The sequence below is a fragment of the Leuciscus leuciscus genome, assembly GCF_965113295.1.
Source record: "Leuciscus leuciscus genome assembly, chromosome: 11".
In the NCBI taxonomy this organism is placed as follows: domain Eukaryota; kingdom Metazoa; phylum Chordata; class Actinopteri; order Cypriniformes; family Leuciscidae; genus Leuciscus; species Leuciscus leuciscus.
This window is the reverse complement of record NC_138735.1, coordinates 34,962,246-34,985,876: the sequence shown is the minus strand read 5'-3', so window position 1 is coordinate 34,985,876 and position 23,631 is coordinate 34,962,246. Positions and strand designations below refer to the sequence as shown.

The 23,631-nt window shown below is 43.1% G+C and overlaps 1 protein-coding gene across 1 annotated transcript in view; it reads left to right on the top strand.

Moving 5' to 3' along the window:
* Positions 1-4,651: 4,651 nt before the first annotated feature.
* LOC309509715 (ankyrin repeat and SAM domain-containing protein 6-like) overlaps positions 4,652-23,631 on the top strand; it is a 38,829-nt gene continuing 19,849 nt past the window's right edge. The window contains exons 1-5 of the mRNA XM_082184521.1: positions 4,652-4,770; positions 4,801-5,040; positions 7,459-7,955; positions 19,068-19,112; positions 23,125-23,329. Of these exons, the coding sequence (XP_082040647.1) occupies positions 4,802-5,040; positions 7,459-7,955; positions 19,068-19,112; positions 23,125-23,329 (986 nt within the window). The 5' untranslated portion in view covers positions 4,652-4,770; position 4,801. The remainder of the gene's footprint in view (positions 4,771-4,800; positions 5,041-7,458; positions 7,956-19,067; positions 19,113-23,124; positions 23,330-23,631) is intronic.

The window sequence follows — 23,631 nt, the reverse complement described above, 5'->3', positions numbered from 1 at the left end:
CTCTGCACATCTCTGAACACACACTTCAGCTCTGCACATCTCTGAACACACACTTCAGCTCTGCACATCTCTGAACACACACTTCAGTTCTGCACATCTCTGAACACACACTTCAGCTCTGCACATCTCTGAACACACACTTCAGCTCTGCACATCTCTGAACACACACTTCAGTTCTGCACATCTCTGAACACACACTTCAGCTCTGCACATCTCTGAACACACACTTCAGCTCTGCACATCTCTGAACACACACTTCAGCTCTGCACATCTCTGAACACACACTTCAGTTCTGCACATCTCTGAACACACACTTCAGCTCTGCACATCTCTGAACACACACTTCAGTTCTGCACATCTCTGAACACACACTTCAGTTCTGCACATCTCTGAACACACACTTCAGTTCTGCACATCTCTGAACACACACTTCAGCTCTGCACATCTCTGAACACACACTTCAGTTCACATCTCTGAACACACACTTCAGCTCTGCACATCTCTGAACACACACTTCAGTTCATCTCTGAACACACACTTCAGTTCTGCACATCTCTGAACACACACTTCAGTTCTGCACATCTCTGAACACACACTTCAGTTCTGCACATCTCTGAACACACACTTCAGTTCTGCACATCTCTGAACACACACTTCACACACACTTCAGCTCTGCACATCTCTGAACACACACTTCAGTTCTGCACATCTCTGAACACACACTTCACACACACTTCAGCTCTGCACATCTCTGAACACACACTTCACACACACTTCAGCTCTGCACATCTCTGAACACACTTCAGCTCTGCACATCTCTGAACACACACTTCAGCTCTGCACATCTCTGAACACACACTTCAGCTCTGCACATCTCTGAACACACACTTCAGCTCTGCACATCTCTGAACACACACTTCAGCTCTGCACATCTCTGAACACACACTTCAGTTCTGCACATCTCTGAACACACACTTCAGCTCTGCACATCTCTGAACACACACTTCAGCTCTGCACATCTCTGAACACACACTTCAGCTCTGCACATCTCTGAACACACACTTCAGTTCTGCACATCTCTGAACACAGACTTCAGCTCTGCACATCTCTGAACACACACTTCAGCTCTGCACATCTCTGAACACACACTTCAGCTCTGCACATCTCTGAACACACACTTCAGCTCTGCACATCTCTGAACACACACTTCAGCTCTGCACATCTCTGAACACACACTTCAGCTCTGCACATCTCTGAACACACACTTCAGCTCGGCGGCTTCTCTTTCAGAACAAGATCTCGAAATAAGACGAATGTTTGATCTAGAACAGACTTCCCAGAGGAGACGTGAGAAAATGTTTGGGAAAATATAGTAAACTGCCAGAGGTCACGACACGGAGAGGAACGACATGAAATAAAGTTCACAGACAAACTCCAGAGATCAAATCATTCGTGCAGAGATTCATGTGTTCAGATTCATTCGGGAAGATTCGTGTCGAGTCACATTTATATATATATATACAGCGCTGAGTGTTTCACAGCAGCTTTACAGAGATAACAGGAGAATAATGCAACACAGTTTGTTTCCAGAAGAGAATAGCGTCACAGTCCAGCTTACGTCAGTTCAGTGATGCTTCATTTTTGTTGTAAAAAAGTTATTTAATTCATTAATATATATATATATATATCCGCTCTGGAGAAAACCGTGATGTCATCGTCCAGCTCAGTTCAGTTCAGTTCTCATATAATGGTGTCAGTGCAGGAGATCAATAATACTGATGAATATTAAACAAGTGTCCTTAACTAAGAGGCGACAGTGAAGGAACCGAAACTCCATCAGTGACAGAATGGAGAATAAACCTTGTGAGAAACCAGTTCTCCTCTGGCCAACGAGCGAACACTGTATGATTATGATTCAGGCAGCACTACAGGTCAGACGTCAGGCTGGATCAGAGCATTCAGAATATGATCCAGTTGATCTGGGTGAAGATCTAGTCTGTGTTTCAGATTCTACAGGGACACTGAGTCACGGCACAGCTTCATACTCGTCACACTGAGAAATCATCGAGATATTTATTCAGATTCATTTCAGAAACTCAGATTCTTCTGTCAGTTATTCGATCTCTTCCGGTCGAAGTGCTTCATGATGACAGTCTCCGTCCAACTGTGAGACTCAGTGGATCTCTGCGTGAGAACCAGTGTCTCACTTGCTTTCATCAGGAACTCCATGGCCATTATGTGCTAATGTTTGTACTGATGCATTCTGGGAAAAGAAGAAGCGTCTGTGATATTCTACTCATCGAGAGAGAGAGAGAGAGACAGAGAGAGAGAGAGAGAGAGAGAGAGAGAGACACACAGAGAGATAGAGAGAGAGAGAGAGAGAGACACACACACACAGAGAGAGAGAGAGAGAGAGAGAGAGAGAGAGAGAGAGAGACACACAGAGAGAGAGAGAGAGAGAGAGAGAGAGAGAGAGAGAGTTATTACTGGTTAATACTGGATAATACTGGTTAATTCTGGTCAGTACTGGATAATATTGGTTAGTACTGGATAATTCTGGTTAATTCTGGTCAGTACTGGATAATACTGGTTAGAGCTGGATAATACTGGATAATACTGGTTAATTCTGGTTAATACTGGTTAATACTGGTTATTATCATGTTCTTCAACTGTTCTCTGGACTTCAGATTAATCATTTTAGAGAAGAAATTGTGTTTGTTTCTAAAAATAATCTTCACATTCTTTCGTGTGTTCAGATGTGGAAGCCGATAAATGAAATGTTCCCAGGGTTGTTTGGTTTGTGTTCATTTCCGCTATCAGAGACTAAATGTATTTATGGTGTTTCTCCTGCAGGAAGAACGAATGAAGTGTGTTTGTCTCTCGTTCACTGACCCTCGTCTGTGTGTAATGGGTTTTAATCAGGACCTTCTGCTTATATCCTTCAGTTTCAGATTTACTTTATTTCAGACATATCAATAAACAACTTACTAACATATATTCAAAAACCAACAAATGGATCATTAAAATTACATTTTAAACACAACTAAATTAATACCTTGGATGACTTAGTGTAAGATCATTTAAGGCCATTATAAGAAAAACATTTAATTCATAAATCGACACATATGATTCTATAACACAGCATGTAAAGTGCGAACATTAATAAATACAAACATTGAGGGGGTTTAAAGGGAAAGTTCACCTAAAAATTAAGATTCTGTCATCATTTACTCCTCAAGTTCTTCTGAACCTGTATGAGTGTCTTTCTTCTGTTGAACACAACAAGTCAGTGGCTACTGTAAACTGTCTGGCTACCAACATACATTAAAATATCATCTTTTGTGTTCAACAGAAGAAAGAAACCTGTACAGGTTTGGAAGAACTTGAGGTTGAGTAAATTATGACCCTTTCCCTGTAAGCCTAAGTCATTACGCATCAGTAAATGGCCCCTGAATCCTCAATCATTTTAGCTTGAGTAAATTAATGCCCAGAATAAATGCAGTAAAAAGAGCCGCTTCAACATCATCTGTGAACATAATTCATAATCCAACTCACAACATCATCATTAAACCCCTCCTGATGACAGTATTCATGAGCAGAGACACGATCTGCTGCTCATGTATGTTATATTTACAGTGAGGCATGCCTTTATGTTTGCTGTCCTCAGTTAAAGAGTGTAATGTTGATGTCTGGAGATGAACAGTGTTTCTCCAGTGGAGCGTGACTGACCCCTGCTGGCCACTGACGCTCATCACACGCCCTGATTCACTGGAAATCACAGTCTGATGTTCAGATCGCTGTATTCTGGGCTCTGGTACTGAATCCCGTTGAAGTTAATACTATGCTCTCATTATTTCAGGTTCCCCTCCTGGTTTTACTCAGTTTGAAGCTCTTCTCGTGTTTTCGCCTCTTGCTTTGGATAAAAAATGCAGGATTTCTCCTAAATAAATACATGCAAATGGAAAATACCTTTTTTCTCTCAGTCGGTCTCAGAGGGTTTGAAGCTGGTAAATGTATTGATTTATTGATCGAACACTTTAAATCTTTATTGACTTCCATGCTGACACTCATTAAGCAAAATGTGAGCTTAATGAACAGAAACACCAAATCATTAACAAGTCATTCATTATTTAGAGCAGAATTGTATTCACACTGAAGCCTCTGAAAAGGGTCTATATGAGATATACTGTAGGCTATTATTATGAATATGATTATTATAAAATGCAAGAGTCATGGTGTTATTTAGTATTTTTATTTCTTATTTGTATAATATATTCGGATATTGACCATATATTATTATATGTGCATCACAGACACACATTCTCTGCTTTTCTCTGGAGCTGGTGAACCCTCCAGTTTTATAATGTAGCTTCAGTTTTAAAATGTGTGTATAATGTAATTGGCCTGATTAGCCACGACACACACAAAAATGAGCCCTACCAATTAGTAAAATACCACCAATTTTACAGACGCTGCTGCATAAACATTTGCAAATGTAGGAGCTTGATTTTGTCCATGGGAACTGATGGGATGGCTGGAGAATGTTGATGTCATGTGACTCTTGATGTTTGACCAGCAGGTGTCGCAGTGTTAATGTCATGTGACTCGGTTCTGCTGTTGCTGTTGTTCCACTGGAATCCCAGAGGAAGCAAGCGTCTGTGCGCATGCGCAGGAACTCCAGCAGCTGAACTGAAGAAGTTACTGATTGCCACTGTGTGTGTGTGTGTGAGTGAGTGTTTAGATTTTGTAAACTCGCGGTTCGGGTTCGGGTTCGGGTTCGGGTTCGGGTTCGGGTTCGGGCATGAGTGTGGGTCTGTGGTTCCGACTGTGTGACGAGGGCGACCTGGAGAGCGCGCGGCGCGTGCTGGAAGAGCCGGGTGGGCGCGCGCATGTGGACGGGACCGATGACGAGGGAAACACGGCTCTGATGCTCGCGGCCGCCGGCGGGCACGAGCCCCTGGTCCGGTTCCTGCTCAGGAAAGGCGCATCAGTGGACCTTCGGAACCAGCACGGCTGGACCCCGCTCATGCAGGCCGCCAGGTGCAGATCCTCATAATCATCATCATAACCATAATCATGATGCTAACAACTCCAGATTCACTCCTGCTCTGATCTGAGGGAGATAACTAAATATAGGCTTAGTTTATTTAAGATGATCAGCTGTGGTCATGTGGCAATCATCATTCTGTCATCATTGATTCATGTGGAACATAAAAGAGCATATTTTGGGAAATTACTGCTGTTTGTTTGTTCATATTTCAGGGGTTTTCAGTCTTTTAACAATATCGAGGGACTCCATCCTAAAGACACCAGAGTGTATCTTAATACATATGATCAGTTATACTGAGAAAGATTAAAGAGTTAGTTCACCCAAAAATGAGAATTCTGTCAGTAATGACTCTCCTTCATGTTGTTCCAACCCCGTCAGACTGTCGTTCATCTTCGCAACACAAATTAAGATATTTTTTATGAGATCTGAGAGCGGTCTCGCTCCTCCACAGGCTGCGGGGCGATTCCATTCTGCCGGTCCAGAAAAGTTAGTAAAAAGTCAGCAGCCATGTCACCCTGTAGCCCAAGACTGGTTGCCCACTGAAGCTAAGCTGGGCTGAGCCTGGTTAGTACCTGGATGGGAGACCTCCTGAGAAAAACCAGGTTGCTGCTGGAAGAGGTGTTAGTGAAGCCAGCAGGGGGTGCTCACCCTGTGGTCTGTGTGGGTCCTAATGCCCCAGTATAGTGACGGGGACACTATACTGTCAAAGAGCACCGTCCTTCGGATGAGACGTAAAACTGAGGTCCTGACTTTCTGTGGTCATTAAAAATCCCAGGATGTCTTTCGAAAGAGTAGGGGTGTAACCCCGGCATCCTGGCCAAATTTGCCCAGTGGCCTCTGTCCATCATGGCCTCCTAATCATCCCCATATACTGATTGGCTTCATCACTGTCTCCTCTCCACCAGTAAGCTGGTGTGTGGTGGGCGTTCTGGCGCAATATGGCTGCCGTCGCATCATCCAAGTGGATGCTGCACATTGGTGGTGGTTGAGGAGATTCCCCCTTCTATGTAAAGCGCTTTGAGTGTAGAGAAAAGCGCTATATAAATGTAATGAATTATTATTATTATTATTATTAAAGACATCGTTAAAGTAGTCCAAGTGACTACAGTGGCTCTACCTTAAGTTTATCAAGCGACGAGAATACTTACTTTCTTACACACTATAAAACTTATATGTATTATTTATTTAAATCAAACAGCTCATTTACTTACATTATTTTTATTTTTGTCAGATTTTTTGTTACTTTTATTATTTATTTATTCTTAAATTTTTTCAGTGTTTTTCTCTAAACTTTCCCTCTGGTTTATGTTCCACAGAAGAGAATAAGTCATTCAGGTCTGGATGGAAATGAATAAATGATGACAGATTATTTTTGGGTCAACTGTCTCTTTCATATCATATTTATTCTTAATTTTTACCAGCTGTTGTTTAGTGCTTCATGAGTCTGGCTTATCAAACTAGAAGATAATTATGACTGATTAGCATTATGTTTATTATTGCGTTGTTTACAGCTGTGATAAACTGTGACTCACTGTACAGAGTAATGAGAATGTTTATTCATGAATTAGTATAATTAGTATTCAGTGTTTTTCATAATTGAAGTCAATTCCATTTGTTTCATAAGATTAGCACTCATTCATTTGGACATAATGGGCACTGAACAGTGATAAAGCCTCGTCTCAGGCCTTGTCCACACTAATACGGTTTTGTTTGAAAACGCATCTTTCTCTCCCTGTCCTTCCGCCACACTGAGACGGCGTGTTTATTAATGAAAACAGCTTTTTGAAAACGCTCTCCAAAGGGGATAAATTTGAAAACGCTGTTTTCGTGCTGTAGTGTGGACTGTCAAAACTGAGGTATTTAAAAACAATGACGTAAGTTTAGTCATGTGACATATTGTACCAATAGATATTGATGTTTATACTGGTATTGTGCCTGTTATGTGCCGTTCACTTTCACACAGCTGCTGAAATATGTCACTTCACACACTCTTCATATCACAGTCCTGCAAAGATGACAGAATTTACTCACATTTGTTAAACATGAGAGCTCTTGTGTTTTAGACCAAACCTATAATGGTGAGTGAGTGTGATCTGGACGCATCAGTGGATTATGAGAAATCTTGCTAAATAAAATGATCCTGTCAGAAGAATTGTTCGACAACTTATTTATTTTTCCGTCTGTATCATCTCAGTGAGTTTTTGTGAGGTTTTACACACGCGCAGTAAAGGGGAATTTTGCGTTTCTCATCCACACTGAAACATCTGAAAACGCTAGTGTGGAGGGAGGGCGTTTTTAAACGAAAGCGGCGTTTTCTGATGTATCCGGATTAATGTAGACGTTGCCTCAGTGTGTAACAGGATTGGTTGAAACGCAGACGTCTGCATGTGTTATTGTGGTTTTCGCAGGTTTGGTCATGTGACTGTGGCTCACCTCCTGCTGGAGAACGGTGCCGAGATCAACGGCCGGAACCGTCTGGGCGCTAGCGTCCTCACCATAGCGGCCCGCGGGGGTCACGCTCAGCTAGCCAAACTCCTGCTGGAGAACGGCGCCTTTGTGGATGACCTGGACCACCTGTGTGTGGCGGAGGGCAGCGGGGTCACCGGCAGGAGCTTTCTGGAGGTCACGGCTCTGCTAGCCGCTGCTCAGCACGGGCACGAGTCCGTGGTCCAGCTGCTGTTGGACTGGGGCGCTGACGTTAGCTTCGCGCAGAAGAGCACGGGCTGGAGCGCGCTGATGCTAGCGGCGGCCAGCGGGAGGCTAAGTGTCACACAGCAGCTGGTGGAGCGAGGAGCCGACCCTGACCAGATCAACGTGCTGGGCAAGACCGCCTTCGAGCTGGCGCTGCGGCACAGAGAGATCAAGGGTTACCTGGACCCCATCACCACTGTCCGCCCGCAGCCAGGTGAGCGTCTCATGCGCTTCAGCTAAAGCTAACCCTAACCCTGTACCCCATCACCACCGTCCGCCCGCAGCCAGGTGAGCGTCTCAGCCCTAACCCCTCGGCTAAAGCTAACCCTAACCCTTCGGCTAAAGCTAACCCTAACCCTAACCCACGACGAAGCATTAGGAACTCAATACAGGATGGTGGCGGCCTTTAAGAGGGGAAGGAATCTTCAGGACATGTTGGTTCACAGTAAACTGGGGCCAACAAAAAACAAATTCCAACCAGAACTCATGGGACGATTGTAAGAGGAGGACGAATGGGAGTTTTATCAGATCCTCTCTATACAGGGTGAAATATGTGGGTGAAACCAGAAACTCCATCCTCACCAGAATGTGGGCCTATAGGTTCACAATTAGGGAGGGGATACGTCACAAGGGGCACATAGTACCTCATTTTGAGAGGCATGGGATCCAGAATTTAGTTGGTGTAATTATTGAGAATGGTCCTTTCCAAAAACAAAAGGGTAATAATGGGAGTTGAGTGAATACAAAAAAGGGAAAAATAGGGGGGAGACCAGGGTTTGTGTCCCACTTAAAAAAAATTTTTTTTTCCCAGATGAAGGTTTGATGAGATTAGTAGGTCGGTGAGGGACAGGGCGGGATGGTTTGGATGGATAAAGTGGTGGAAAACCAATAGAATAAGTGGGTGATGGATTATAGTGGTCAGAGAGTTGTAGAAACTAGTGAGGGGTTTGGTTGGAAGAGTATGTTCGGAACAGGAATATCAGAGTTCGAATCCTGCAAAGGAATAAAAAATAATAATAAAAAAATATTGAAATTAAAAGAGGCTGGTTATGGATTGGATAAAGGGAATATGGGGATAGGGATAATTAGATTAGATGGTTGGTGAGTAAAAGTTATGGGAAATGAGACAGGGAGCAGATAGGGAAGCTGGAGAGATTTTGATGGTGTAGTGGGTAGGGGTCGACCGATTAATCGGTCGGACGATTAATCGGCCGATTTTTAGCATTTTTTAACATAATCGGCATCGGCCAATATCCAGTATATCAAGCCGATTATTAGGCGGGCGCATCTGTGGGCAGCCTAGTGTTGTTGTTGTTGTGGAACACATGTTCGACGCACGCTGTGCCTGGAGTCATTCTCCAGCAGAGTGAGCAGACCTCATCCAGTGCGTAAGGAAGGAGCTAAGTTACTTGGAGAAAACTCCTTTATATTTAATTAAAACCTTTTGATATGTTACTGCCAACTTCGAGAAAAAATATGAATAGGCGACATGACGTTCGGCTACTTTGGATATTGATAGCGTAATTGAGGTTGCATAGCACAGCAGAAGGGTTGCTATCATGTCACAATAAGTAAGCAAGAATTTTGCAATTACAGACAGAGAATCTGATACTTTTATTTGTTCTGTTTTGTGTGTCTTATATTTAAGAGGGTTGTCACTCAATGCAGAGAAATAAGTTATAAAAAAGTGACCAACGCACTATAGGTTAGTGAAGGACTGGCTTTGCTTTGCTAGCGTCGTCGCTAGGGTTGGGTAGCTACAGACAGACCCGGTGCTAATACGGCACTGGTGCCTTAACGACCGTTATTTACCGGACCGAATATCAATGCGGATTTCTGTGCTTCATTTCGGTGCTACTGTTATGCCTGTGCTTCTCTTGGATGCTCTGAAAACGGACGTTAGAAACGTGACGCTAGTCAGCAGTTAACTTTAGCATACTGTTAGCTAGTAGCTGGATTAAACACGGTTCAAATGCTGGCCAACCAGTGTAATGTGTGACTGTATTTCACTGTAGACTAGGGGTGGAACGGTACATGTATTAGTATTGAACCGAAACGGTACGGGCGTCATGGTTCGGTGTATAAATTTACACGGAGAATACATGGTATAAAAATAAATAAAACTCGCGTGCAAATTAATTCATGTAATGCGGAACTACTGTTAGATACGCGGGTTCTTTGGGGACACCTAATCTGTAGCTCCGCCTTAGCTCTGAAGCAGGCTGCGATGTAAAGATTGCAATGCTGCAATATGGTGTGTGTGAGAGAGAGAGAGAGAGAGAGAGAGGGAGACTCGGGAGAGGGAGAGAGGGGCGCGGGCGCGATCGAAAAGTCTCGTGTGTTTAAAGTCGCAAAGTGTTTACTTATATTTGTGTGTGTGAGGCGCGGATGCGAGCGAACAGTGGAAACATAAAAACATACTCCGTCATTTTGTTTATACAAGACATCATTCAAACTGCAAAGTGTTTAAGTTACTGTTAATTAAAATTTTAAGGAAAACAAATATATTAATCTGAAATGTAGCAAATTAATTTTCAGTTCATTCAGGTACAATTACCAAACATATCTCAAGGTCACAACAAGTGCAGATTGGTCAAGTGTTCAATAAATGTTTTTGTTGAGAAATCTTGTCTATCTTAAGTTTGAGTTACATTTGATCTTTCAAATAGAGGTAAAAAACAAGCACATAATCGGCCAAATATCGGCCAAAATAAATCGGCAGCATTAATCGGCCATCGGCCGACCCGGATTTCAAAAGATCGGCATCGGCCTGAAAAAACCCATATTGGTCGACCTCTAGTAGTGGGTAGAGAAGGTGATGGAGACCAGGCTGGAAACCAGCACCAAAAACAAGTTTTGGTTTAAATTATGGTTGGGGAAAGGTTTAATAGGTGAAGAAGAGGCTAAGGTATGGGAATGAGTTACAGGAAGATGGTGACTAACAAAATCAAGATTTGAACTGCCAGGTCACAAATAATAAGCCATGGAAAGGTCAGAGGGAGGTTAGGTTGAAGGGAACGGTTATTGGTAGAAACTCGTGGAAGTAATGATGGTATAACTATAGGTAATTGGACCACAAAGGATTGTGGGTATGGGTAATTGGGTAAATCAGGAGTGTGACAGTTGGTGTAGAGGGATAAGGTGGGAAGAGAAGATAGAGGTTAGTTAGGACATAGGTTCCTTGCGATTGCATCTTACTACGGTAAGTGTGATGTCTGTTGAGAGTTTAAGATGCCTTGGGGGGGGATAATTGGTAGAAACATGTTACTAAAGTACCCGCCAATATGAGCCCTGTGACACGGGCCCTTTTTGGGTGACCTTGGATATCTTGCAGAAAGCAAAAGTTTTTGTCTTTTCCTTGCTCAGAGTTGCTCTCAGATCGGTCCCGAATCGCTCTTCTCGAATTAGCTTCTCCTACGTAGAAGTTTTTAAGCTAAATTAGGAGTTTTCTGAGAGGATTCTTAGAAGCTTTAAGAATACGGGCCCTGGTGTTTAAAGAGCTGAAACACCCAATGATCCTGAGGTACACCACTGATGACATGTCTTTGGTTGATAGATCTAGGAAGACGATGAAAGGAAACCCTAAGCCTAACCCTAACTCACTTTTTTTTCCGGGAGATGGATCTTTTCCTAGCTCGGTCAGACTGCCTTTTACCTACAACATACCTAACCCTACCACAGGACGGAGATGTAATTACAGTGCAATTGGGCAATCCCTGGGTCCAAACACACCTAAACCTACCCCTTACAGGAGATTGGAAACGAATTCCAACAGCATGGAAAGGAGTGGATCAGTCCTATTAAAAACATGCAACCGCCAGTGCATTCCTGCGTCCTCCCTAACCCTAACTGGACAGCCCAGAGTGGTTGTCTAGGGGTTTGTCTTTTCACAAACCTAACGCTTCATCTAAAGCTAACCCTAACCCTGGACCCCATCACCCCAGTCTTCTTCATCACTTCTGTTCTTCAATTCTGCTGCATTTTTCAATTCTACCCATAACAAACTCTCTCGTCTGATTGAGATCAGTGTAGAACAGATAAACACGTTCAGACTCACTGCTGATGATCCTCCAGCAGAGGCGGACTCACCATCAGGCAAAGGTAGGCGACCGCCTTGGCCCCCAAAATACAAGGGCCCCCTTAAAATGCTTTTTATATACGTGATGCACGTTCAGCACGCATGTGGTGTGTGTTACCAGGACAACCGTCTGCGCCTCCATGTTGAACGTGCTGCTTGTGTATCCTGCTGGTAGCAAATTAAAATATCATGCATCTCAAGCTATCCGATTGTTAAGTCTGACGTCACGCGTGACGTTTTGGGTCCAAGCGCTCCTCTCGTCCAGAAATAACAACGGTGGATCCTGTAAATTTATTTACGATCACGTCCTTCCCTTGGCGGTCAAAAAGGGTTTAAATTCCTTTAACACCAACAGAGTGGTTAGTGTAGCTCATCACTCAGGTGGCATAATTAAGGGTAGAGTCCAGGCATCAATGAAAAAGAAGATTTACGAGGTTGAAGTGAGTTAGCTCGGGACACGGGACACAGCACTGCGGCATTGTAAAAACACTCAATAATAACCAAAACACTAGCGAAAGCGGTAGGTAGGTAGAGAGGACCTGGACTTTGGACCCGGAAAGAGTATTGGTTACGTCACGACTTAACAACCGAATAACTTACCGTTTTTCTGAATTGCTAAAACACATTTCTTGAAACATCACTCACTTTCTCAAAACCAAATTTTCAAACTACATTCAGAGAACCTCTGATTCTTCTGGCAAATTCAACAATTGCCTCAAAACCATTTATCTGCTCAAAATCAAACAACGCTTTCAGATCATACACACACGAGTCAATATTATACACACTAGAGTTCATTCGTTAGACACTACAACAAAAAATGGAGAACACAGAATCCAAAGCATGCAGTTACAGAAAGTAAAGTATATTGTAACAAAATAAACAAATTTTGCAATTATGTAAGGTGAATAAATGGTATACTGTATGCACTGCAAGTGTAGTATTGTACTGAATTTTGTATAGTATTGAATACAGTGACCCAACTTCAAAAGCCAAAAGGGTTACAGTAAAATACTCTAAATGAAAAGCATGTTACAGTCACTCAGAAGAGTTGTGCAACTGCAGAATCACCGTCAGTGAGAGAGAGATTCTGCTTCAGCTTCATGTCTTCATGTTGATCCGGCCGGAGGAGTTTATTCACATCTCAGACACGGTCGTCTCTGCAGGCGAAGAGAAAACCCTAAAGCAGATCCAGCCTTGACAACCTTCTCCACACCTGCTCTTCCTCGTCCTCTTCCTCCTCATCCACCTCCTCTTACACACACTCTCTTCCTCCTCTTACACACATACTCTTCCTCCTCTTACACACACACACTCTTCCTCCTCTTACACACACACACACACACTCTTCCTCCTCTTACACACACACTCTTCCTCCTCTTACACACATACTCTTCCTCCTCTTACACACACACTCTTCCTCCTCTTACACACACTCTCTTCCTCCTCTTACACACATACTCTTCCTCCTCTTACACACACACACTCTTCCTTCTCTTACACACACACACTCTTCCTCCTCTTACACACATACTCTTCCTCCTCTTACACACACACTCTTCCTCCTCTTACACACACACTCTTCCTCCTCTTACACTCTTCCTCCTCTTACACACACACACTCTTCCTCCTCTTACACACATACTCTTCCTCCTACTCACACACACTCTTCCTCCTCTTACACACACACTCTTCCTCCTCTTACATATGCACTCTTCCTCATCTTACACACATACTCTTCCTCCTCTTACACACACACTCTTCCTCCTCTTACACACACTCTTCCTCCTCTTACACATACACCCTTCTTCCTCTTACACACACACTCTTCCTCCTCTTACACACACACTCTTCCTCCTCTTACTCCTCTTACACACACACTCTTCCTCCTCTTACACACTCACTCTTCCTCCTCTTACACACGCACTCTTCCTCATCTTACACACATACTCTTCCTCATCTTACACACATACTCTTCCTCCTCTTACACACACACTCTTCCTCCTCTTACACACATACCCTTCCTACTCTTACACACATACTCTTCCTCCTACACACACACACACACACACACACACACACACACTTCCTCCTCTTACACACGCACTCTTCCTCCTCTTACACACTCTTCCTCCTCTTACACACACACTCTTCCTCCTCTTACACACACACTCTTCCTCCTCTTACACACACACCCTTCTTCCTCTTACACACACACTCTTCCTCCTCTTACACACACACACACACACACTTCCTCCTCTTACACACACTCTTCCTCCTCTTACACACACACCCTTCTTCCTCTTACACACACACACTCTTCCTCCTCTTACACACACACTCTTCCTCCTCTTACACACACACCCTTCTTCCTCTTACACACACACTCTTCCTCCTCTTACACACACACTCTTCCTCCTCTTACACACACACTCTTCCTCCTCTTACACACGCACTCTTCCTCCTCTTACACACGCACTCTTCCTCCTCTTACACACGCACTCTTCCTCCTCTTACACACGCACTCTTCCTCCTCTTACACACACACTCTTCCTCCTCTTACACTCTTCCTCCTCTTACACACACACTCTTCCTCCTCTTACACACATACTCTTCCTCCTACACACACACTCTTCCTCCTCTTACACTCTTCCTCCTCTTACACACACACTCTTCCTCCTCTTACACACATACTCTTCCTCCTACACACACACTCTTCCTCCTCTTACACACACACTCTTCCTCTTACACATGCACTCTTCCTCATCTTACACACATACTCTTCCTCCTCTTACACACACACTCTTCCTCCTCTTACACACATACTCTTCCTCCTACACACGCACTCTTCCTCTTACACACATACTCTTCCTCCTACACACGCACTCTTCCTCTTACACACATACTCTTCCTCTTACACACGCACTCTTCCTCATCTTACACACACACTCTTCCTCCTCTTACACACATACTCTTCCTCCTCTTACACACACACTCTTCGTCCTCTTACACACACACACACACACACACACACACACACACACACACACACACACTTCCTCCTCTTACACACACACTTCCTCCTCTTACACACACACTTCCTCCTCTTACACACACACTTCCTCCTCTTACACACACTCTTCCTCCTCTTACACACACTCTTCCTCCTCTTACACATACACCCTTCTTCCTCTTACACACACACTCTTCCTCCTCTTACACACACACTCTTCCTCCTCTTACACACACACCCTTCTTCCTCTTACACACGCACTCTTCCTCATCTTACACACATAGGGTCTCATTCATGAAACATTCGTAAATATACGAGTAAATATGTGAGTGATTTGCGCGTAAAGAGACATTCCCGAAAATTCTTCTCCTGATTCACAAATACTTCGTAAACTTCAGATTTGATAGTGAAATGTGTGTGTGGGTTAATGAATTCCAATCAGTCGTAAATGGGACGCGCGTGCACGTTCATTCTCTCAATTACCATAAATCCCGCCCATTAAAACCGACTGACAACTATATATGGGCATTATATTATGACACGAAACGAAGGATTTCATATGTCTTCTCAAAAGCGAATGAAGAAGATAAATTTCTCAGATGCAGAAAGTTTTATTATCAGAAGTTCATTCAAAACGCCACATTTTATTTTCAAGTGTACATAGTGGCGTATCAGGTCCTAAAAAAAAATGATTTTTTAGGTAAAAATGCTTGGCAGATGCAGTTAATGGAGTTTCATCTGTTAATCGAACAGTCCCAGAAGTGAAAATAAAATGGTTCGACATGAAGCTTGACTGCAACACTTGTGACTTGCGGACTTAAAAATGAATAAACAGCTTGAATATAAAAAAATTAAAAAAGACTTGTGTTCCGTTTGCAGATGCTATTACTGGCTCTCGTAATAAAAGTAAAAAGAAAACCCGTATGTAATTACTATATATAATATTTTTTCATAATGCTGTGTAAATATGTACCCGATTAAGGTGAATTAAAATGCAGCCTTATTAATGAGCAAAACGTTCGGATGTTAAACGCACTATTTACGCTTGGCTGGGAGCAGGTGTAGATTTCTTTCGTACCAACTAACATTTGGAAAATACAAACATTTGAATGAATCCGAAAATTTACGCCAGAACCACTTTACACACGATTTACACAAAAATTCGTTCTGCTCGTGTTTCATGAATGAGACCCATACTCTTCCTCCTCTAACACACACATTCTTCCTCCTCTTACACACACACTCTTCCTCCTCTTACACACATACTCTTCCTCCTCTTACACACATACTCTTCCTCCTCTTACACACACACTCTTCCTCCTCTTACACACACACTCTTCCTCCTCTTACACACATACTCTTCCTCCTCTTACACACATACTCTTCCTCCTCTTACACACACACTCTTCCTCCTCTTACACACACACTCTTCCTCCTCTTACACACACACTCTTCCTCCTCTTACACACATACTCTTCCTCCTCTTACACTCTTCCTCCTCTTACACACACACACTTCCTCCTCTTACACACACACTCTTCGTTGCTCAGACTCGCTCTCCCAGTTTAAAACTAGATTAAAGTCGCATCTCTTCAGCCAGGCATTCATATAATCCTACAGTTCAAACTACAATCCGGCCTCTAGCTCATAAATGCCAGAGGAGAACTGGCCCCCGACTGAGCCTGGGTTCTCCCAAGGTTTTATTTTTTTTCTCCATTAGGTCACCTGATGGAGTTTTAGGACACCATTAGGTCACTTGATGGAGTTTTTCGGTTCCTTGCCACTGTTGCCTTTGGCTTGCTCAGTTGGGGATATTTTGGGGATATTTAATTTAATTTGATCAATCAATAAATTCCTCTTGAAACAAACTTTGTTGTATTATTTTAATTTAATACTGTGAAGCTGCTTTGATACAATCTGTATTGTGAAAAGCGCTATACAAATAAACTTGACTTGACTCTTCCTCCTCTTACACACATACTCTTCCTCCTCTTACACACACACTCTTCGTCCTCTTACACACACACACACACACACACACACACACACACACACACACACACTTCCTCCTCTTACACACACTCTTCCTCCTCTTACACACACTCTTCCTCCTCTTACACACACTCTTCCTCCTCTTACACATACACCCTTCTTCCTCTAACACACACACTCTTCCTCCTCTTACACACTCTTCCTCCTCTTCCACACACTCTTCCTCCTCTTCCACACACACCCTTCTTCCTCTTACACACACACTCTTCCTCCTCTTACACACACACCCTTCTTCCTCTTACACACGCACTCTTCCTCCTCTTACACACGCACTCTTCCTCCTCTTACACACACACACACACACACACACACACACACTCTTCCTCCTCTTACACATACACCCTTCTTCCTCTTACACACACACTCTTCCTCCTCTTACACACACACACCCTTCTTCCTCTTACACACGCACTCTTCCTCCTCTTACACACGCACTCTTCCTCCTCTGACACACACACTCTTCCTCCTCTGACACACACACTCTTCCTCCTCTGACACACACACTCTTCCTCCTCTGACACACTCTCTTCCTCCTCTTACACACGCACTCTTCTTCCTCTTAAACACACACTCTTCTTCCTCTTACACACACACTCTTCCTCCTCTTACACACGCACTCTTCTTCCTCTGACACACACACTCTTCCTCCTCTTAAACACACACTCTTCTTCCTCTTACACACACACTCTTCCTCCTCTTACACACACACTCTTCCTCTTCTTACACACACACACACACACTCTTCCTCCTCTTACACACATACTCTTCCTCCTACACACACACTCTTCCTCCTCTGACACACGCACTCTTCCTCCTCTTACACACACACTCTTCCTCCTCTTACACACACACTATTCCTCCTCTTACACACACACTCTTCCTCTTCTCCCTCTTCTCTATTGTTTCCATCCAGTGTTGGTATCAACATTCAGTGCAACATTTTGAGTCAGTTTTGACTCTGAACTGACTTGTATTATGTACAGTTGGTTTGGTCTCATCATTAGAAATAAGTGTGAACTTTTGAGTCATTGTGTGTAAACGATGACAACTGAGTGGTAGATGTGTTTAACTTTTGTCTGCCTGTGTTTAGTGTTTTGAAATTGAAGTGTACCACAGTGTAAAATGTGTTTTAGTGAGTGAGAATGTGTTTAGAGTTTTGCAAAATGAGTGCATGAGATTTGCAAACAGTGTTTTAACGACCTGAACTTGTTTAATTTTTTACAGAAAGAGTGATTTAATAGACAAATTGGTTTAGGCTATTGAGAATTTGCTTCAGAGAATGGGGTTTAGTGTTTTAGCAATTCAGAAAAATTGTAATACTGAGCAACAGTGCGTATTCTTTTTGTATTGTTTTAAATGTTGCTCACTCGTTTCTGTGAAGGACCCAAGTAGAGTCTGCATGCGCAGTTACACAGGCACTCAACTCTGACACCCCATTGAACACGCTGCACTTTTTACTTCTTTTTTGGTTGAAATAATAATTTAAGTGTGTTCAATTATATTTAATTTCCATTGTTTTTATTTTCATTAAAATTTGTAGTTAAAATAAATAAAAATAAATGTATTTTAAGGTATAGAATTACAGCTTTGGTTATTGTGTTATTGGGAATTACCCCAAAGCACCACCTAGTGTCCAACCGACGCTAATACTGTTATAACCTGTTTAAGCGTGAATACCGTAACTGCACTGGGGTGAAAATTATATGACAATTCAAACCCGGTTAGTTCTGCTCGGATAGTTCCATGTGTGATTTCACCATATGGCCTTTATAACATGTAGACTACATGAAAAATTTAGAATAATTTGACAACTATGGGACACCGCCGTGCAGCAGGGAGCATCACAACAGAGAAAACCTCATGAATGATCCAGGTAAATGTGTTGGTAAAAGGCCCCATTCCTATATTTTGCCTGGGCCCCCAAATCACTAAATCCGCCCTGTCCTCCAGTATCCTTCAAAATAGCTTCAGATTTTGTAGGCTTTGTTTTTATTTTTTTAAGTATTTAATTTATGTTACTATCCACTGACGTGCTGTTTCTGAGCAGGACTGGTTAGTGTTGCTTTAGCTGTTGTTCTTCTCAAACTGATCCACTCACACTGGCAGACGATTGAGGCCGATAATATTAAACACGCTTCTTTTTTCACCTGATTTCGTGCTTGTGTTTCTTCAATGCTCAACAGATGATGAGAAGAAACGGCCTGATGTCTTCCATGCGCTGAAGTTAGGTAAGTTTAAAGATAAAATCTACTGTCAAAAAGGTCTACACTGATCATTTTATTACAGTGTACATAATATAAAGTCCTTTATTCACATGAATCTTAATGTACATGAAGTTATTGTAAATATATACAGTATATATCAGGGTTTTTCCTGACTCAATACGAGGCGGAGGTGGTAAAATCTTGATCATGGCTGCAGAAAACACTTTTTACAAGGGCATATTTTAGGTATTTTAACAAATGAGGTAATTGGATTGTTATTTTGAGGACACTATCATATACTGTGTTTCCCACAGGATTTTGTGAAACTGGACGTAGCTTGACATTGGTCCTGCTGGGGGGTTCAGGGGTCGTGCTCCCCTGTAAGAACATTTTGTATATTTTAAAGATAAATTCATTAATATGCACTTTGAGTGTCCAAAATTAAGAGCTCCAACCAATGTTCAGTGTGCAAATTAAACAAGAAAAAAGTCTGAGCAGTGACTTGTACCTGAAGTTTATAGGGGACTCTCTTCAAACTTAAATGATCACTGTTTCATTACATCATTGTTGGAAAATACTCTTAGCTTACGACTTACGTTAAGTTTTTAAGTTATAAAGCAATCTCATGTAGGGTTTTCTTTGTGTTTTATGTAATGACCACTAGAATGTGCTCTAGGCATGTTTTCTTGATTGCTTTTCCTTGAAGAGAAATACTGTTGAAAACAAAATTAAAAGTGACGCACGTGTGTTACGTTTTGCTGTGAAATGAGAGTTCTGAGTCTTTTAACGATTTATATCTCATCGACCCACGATGTACCCGCAATGAATTAGTTATTTTTTTAGAACCTTGCCCGGCTGAGATGCAGATTATCTGCAGTATCCACAGATATAACATGATCCGTGCATCACTATCGAACGCTAAGAGAATGGACACAGGTCGGGAACCCGCAACAGAACCGTGTTGGTGAAAAAGGGGAATCGCAGCATTGGACTGTAGTCAATAGTTCTGAAGTGGCACGAAATTTGACGGAGGCCTCGTAATTCTCTATATAATTGTGTATATGTTTCATGCTTGAATGATGAAGATGGAGTGATTCTGTAGGGGTTAATGATCTCAGAGCTATAGATGGAGTGATTCTGTAGGGGTTAATGATCTCAGAGCTGTAGATGGAGTGATTCTGTAGGGGTTAATGGTCTCAGAGCTGTAGATGGAGTGATTCTGCAGGGGTTAATGATCTCAGAGCTGTAGATGGAGTGATTCTGTAGGGGTTAATGATCTCAGAGCTGTAGATGGAGTGATTCTGTAGGGGTTAATGGTCTCAGAGCTATAGATGGAGTGATTCTGTAGGGGTTAATGATCTCAGAGCTGTAGATGGAGTGATTCTGAAGGGGTTAATGATCTCAGAGCTGTAGATGGAGTGATTCTGTAGAGGTTAATGATCTCAGAGCTGTAGATTGAGTGATTCTGTAGGGTTAAGGATCTCAGAGCTGTAGATGGAGTTATTCTGTAGAGGTTTATAATCTCAGAGCTGTAGTTGGAGTGATTCTGTCGGTGTTAATGATCTCAGAGCTGTAGATGGAGTGATTCTGTAGGGTTAATGATCTCAGAGCTGTAGATGGAGTTATTCTGTAGGTTTAAGGATCTCAGAGCTGTAGATGGAGTTATTCTGTAGGGGTCAATAATCTCAGAGCTGTAGTTGGAGTGATTCTGTAGGTTTAAGGATCTCAGAGCTGTAGATGGAGTGGTTAATGATCTCAGAGCTGTAGATGGAGTGATTCTGTAGGGTTAATGATCTCAGAGCTGTAGATGGAGTGATTCTGTAGGGTTTAAGGATCTCAGAGCTGTAGATGGAGTGAATCTGTAGGGTTAAGGATCTCAGAGCTGTAGATGGAGTTATTCTGTAGAGGTTTATAATCTCAGAGCTGTAGTTGGAGTGATTCTGTCGGTGTTAATGATCTCAGAGCTGTAGATGGAGTGATTCTGTCGGTGTTAATGATCTCAGAGCTGTAGATGGAGTGATTCTGTAGGGTTAATGATCTCAGAGCTGTAGATGGAGTTATTCTGTAGGTTTAAGGATCTCAGAGCTGTAGATGGAGTTATTCTGTAGGGGTCAATAATCTCAGAGCTGTAGTTGGAGTGATTCTGTAGGTTTAAGGATCTCAGAGCTGTAGATGGAGTGGTTAATGATCTCAGAGCTGTAGATGGAGTGATTCTGTAGGGTTAATGATCTCAGAGCTGTAGATGGAGTGATTCTGTAGGGTTTAAGGATCTCAGAGCTGTAGATGGAGTGAATCTGTAGGGTTAAGGATCTCAGAGCTGTAGATGGAGTTATTCTGTAGAGGTTTATAATCTCAGAGCTGTAGTTGGAGTGATTCTGTCGGTGTTAATGATCTCAGAGCTGTAGATGGAGTTATTCTGTAGGTTTAAGGATCTCAGAGCTGTAGATGGAGTGATTCTGTAGGGTTAATGATCTCAGAGCTGTAGATGGAGTGATTCTGTAGGGTTAATGATCTCAGAGCTGTAGATGGAGTGATTCTGTAGGGTTAATGATCTCAGAGCTGTAGATGGAGTGATTCTGTAGGGTTAATGATCTCAGAGCTGTAGATGGAGTTATTCTGTAGGTTTAAGGATCTCAGAGCTGTAGATGGAGTTATTCTGTAGGGGTCAAAAATCTCAGAGCTGTAGTTGGAGTGATTCTGTAGGTTTAAGGATCTCAGAGCTGTAGATGGAGTGGTTAATGATCTCAGAGCTGTAGATGGAGTGATTCTGTAGGGTTAATGATCTCAGAGCTGTAGATGGAGTGATTCTGTAGGGGTTAATGATCTCAGAGCTGTAGATGGAGTGATTCTGTAGGGGTTAATGATCTCAGAGCTGTAGATGGAGTGATTCTGTAGGGTTTAAGGATCTCAGAGCTGTAGATGGAGTGAATCTGTAGGGTTAAGGATCTCAGAGCTGTAGATGGAGTTATTCTGTAGAGGTTTATAATCTCAGAGCTGTAGTTAGAGTGATTCTGTCGGTGTTAATGATCTCAGAGCTGTAGATGGAGTGATTCTGTAGGGTTAATGATCTCAGAGCTGTAGATGGAGTTATTCTGTAGGTTTAAGGATCTCAGAGCTGTAGATGGAGTTATTCTGTAGGGGTCAATAATCTCAGAGCTGTAGTTGGAGTGATTCTGTAGGTTTAAGGATCTCAGAGCTGTAGATGGAGTGGTTAATGATCTCAGAGCTGTAGATGGAGTGATTCTGTAGGTTTAATGATCTCAGAGCTGTAGATGGAGTGATTCTGTAGGGTTAAAGGATCTCAGAGCTGTAGATGGAGTGATTCTGTAGGGTTTAAAGATCTCAGAGGAGGAGGACTCGGGAGTGTATGGTTAATGAGTGTTGAGTTGATGGAGTGTGTTTAACACAGGGAACGTTCAGCTGGTGAAGGAGATTGTGGAGGAGGACTCTGGAGTGTAGGGTTAAGGAGTGTCGAGTTGATGGAGTGTATGTAGTGCAGGGAACGCTCAACTGGTGAAGGAGATCGTGGAGGAGGACTCGGGAGTGTAGGGTTAATGAGTGTCGAGTTGATGGAGTGTGTATAGCGCAGGGAATGCTCAGCTGGTGAAGGAGATCGTGGAGGAGGACTCGGGAGTGTAGGGTTAATGAGTGTCAAGTTGATGGAGTGTGTGTCGCGCAGGGAACGCTCAGCTGGTGAAGGAGATCGTGGAGGAGGACTCGGGATGTAGGGTTAACGAGTGTTGAGTTGATGGAGTGTATGTAGCGCAGGGAACGCTCAGCTGGTGAAGGAGATCGCGGAGGAGGACTCGGGATGTAGGGTTAACGAGTGTTGAGTTGATGGAGTGTGTGTAGCGCAGGGAACGCTCAGCTGGTGAAGGAGATCGTGGAGGAGGACTCGGGATGTAGGGTTAATGAGTGTTGAGTTGATGGAGTGTATGTAGCGCAGGGAACGCTCAGCTGGTGAGGGAGATGGTGGAGGAGGACTCAGGAGTGTAGGGTTAATGAGTGTTGAGTTGATGGAGTGTGTGTCGCGTAGGGAACGCTCAGCTGGTGAAGGAGATCGTGGAGGAGGACTCGGGGCAGGTGAACGCCCTTAATGCTGACGGAGCGTCTCCGCTGATGATGGCGGCTGTGAGTGGGCAGCTGGAGCTGGTGCAGATGCTGGTGGAGAAACAGGCTCACGTGGACCAACGGGACTCAGTGCACGGCTGGACGGCGCTCATGCAGGCCACGTACCACGGGTCAGCACACACACCCTTACACACGGGTCAGCACACACACCCTTACACACGTACCACAGGTCAGCACACACACCCTTACACACGAGTCAGCACACACACACGGGTCAGCACATACACACGGGTCAGCACACACACCCTTACAGAGCCCTGCGTTTACTGGGATCTAATCAGACGTCACACAAAGGGTTAAAGGGTATAAGAAAAGGGTTAATTATCATTTCGAGAGGTCTTGCTCTTTCTACTATCAGCGAATGTCAGGCGAAAACTTATGATCTACTGATGATGAATTATGACAATGTTTA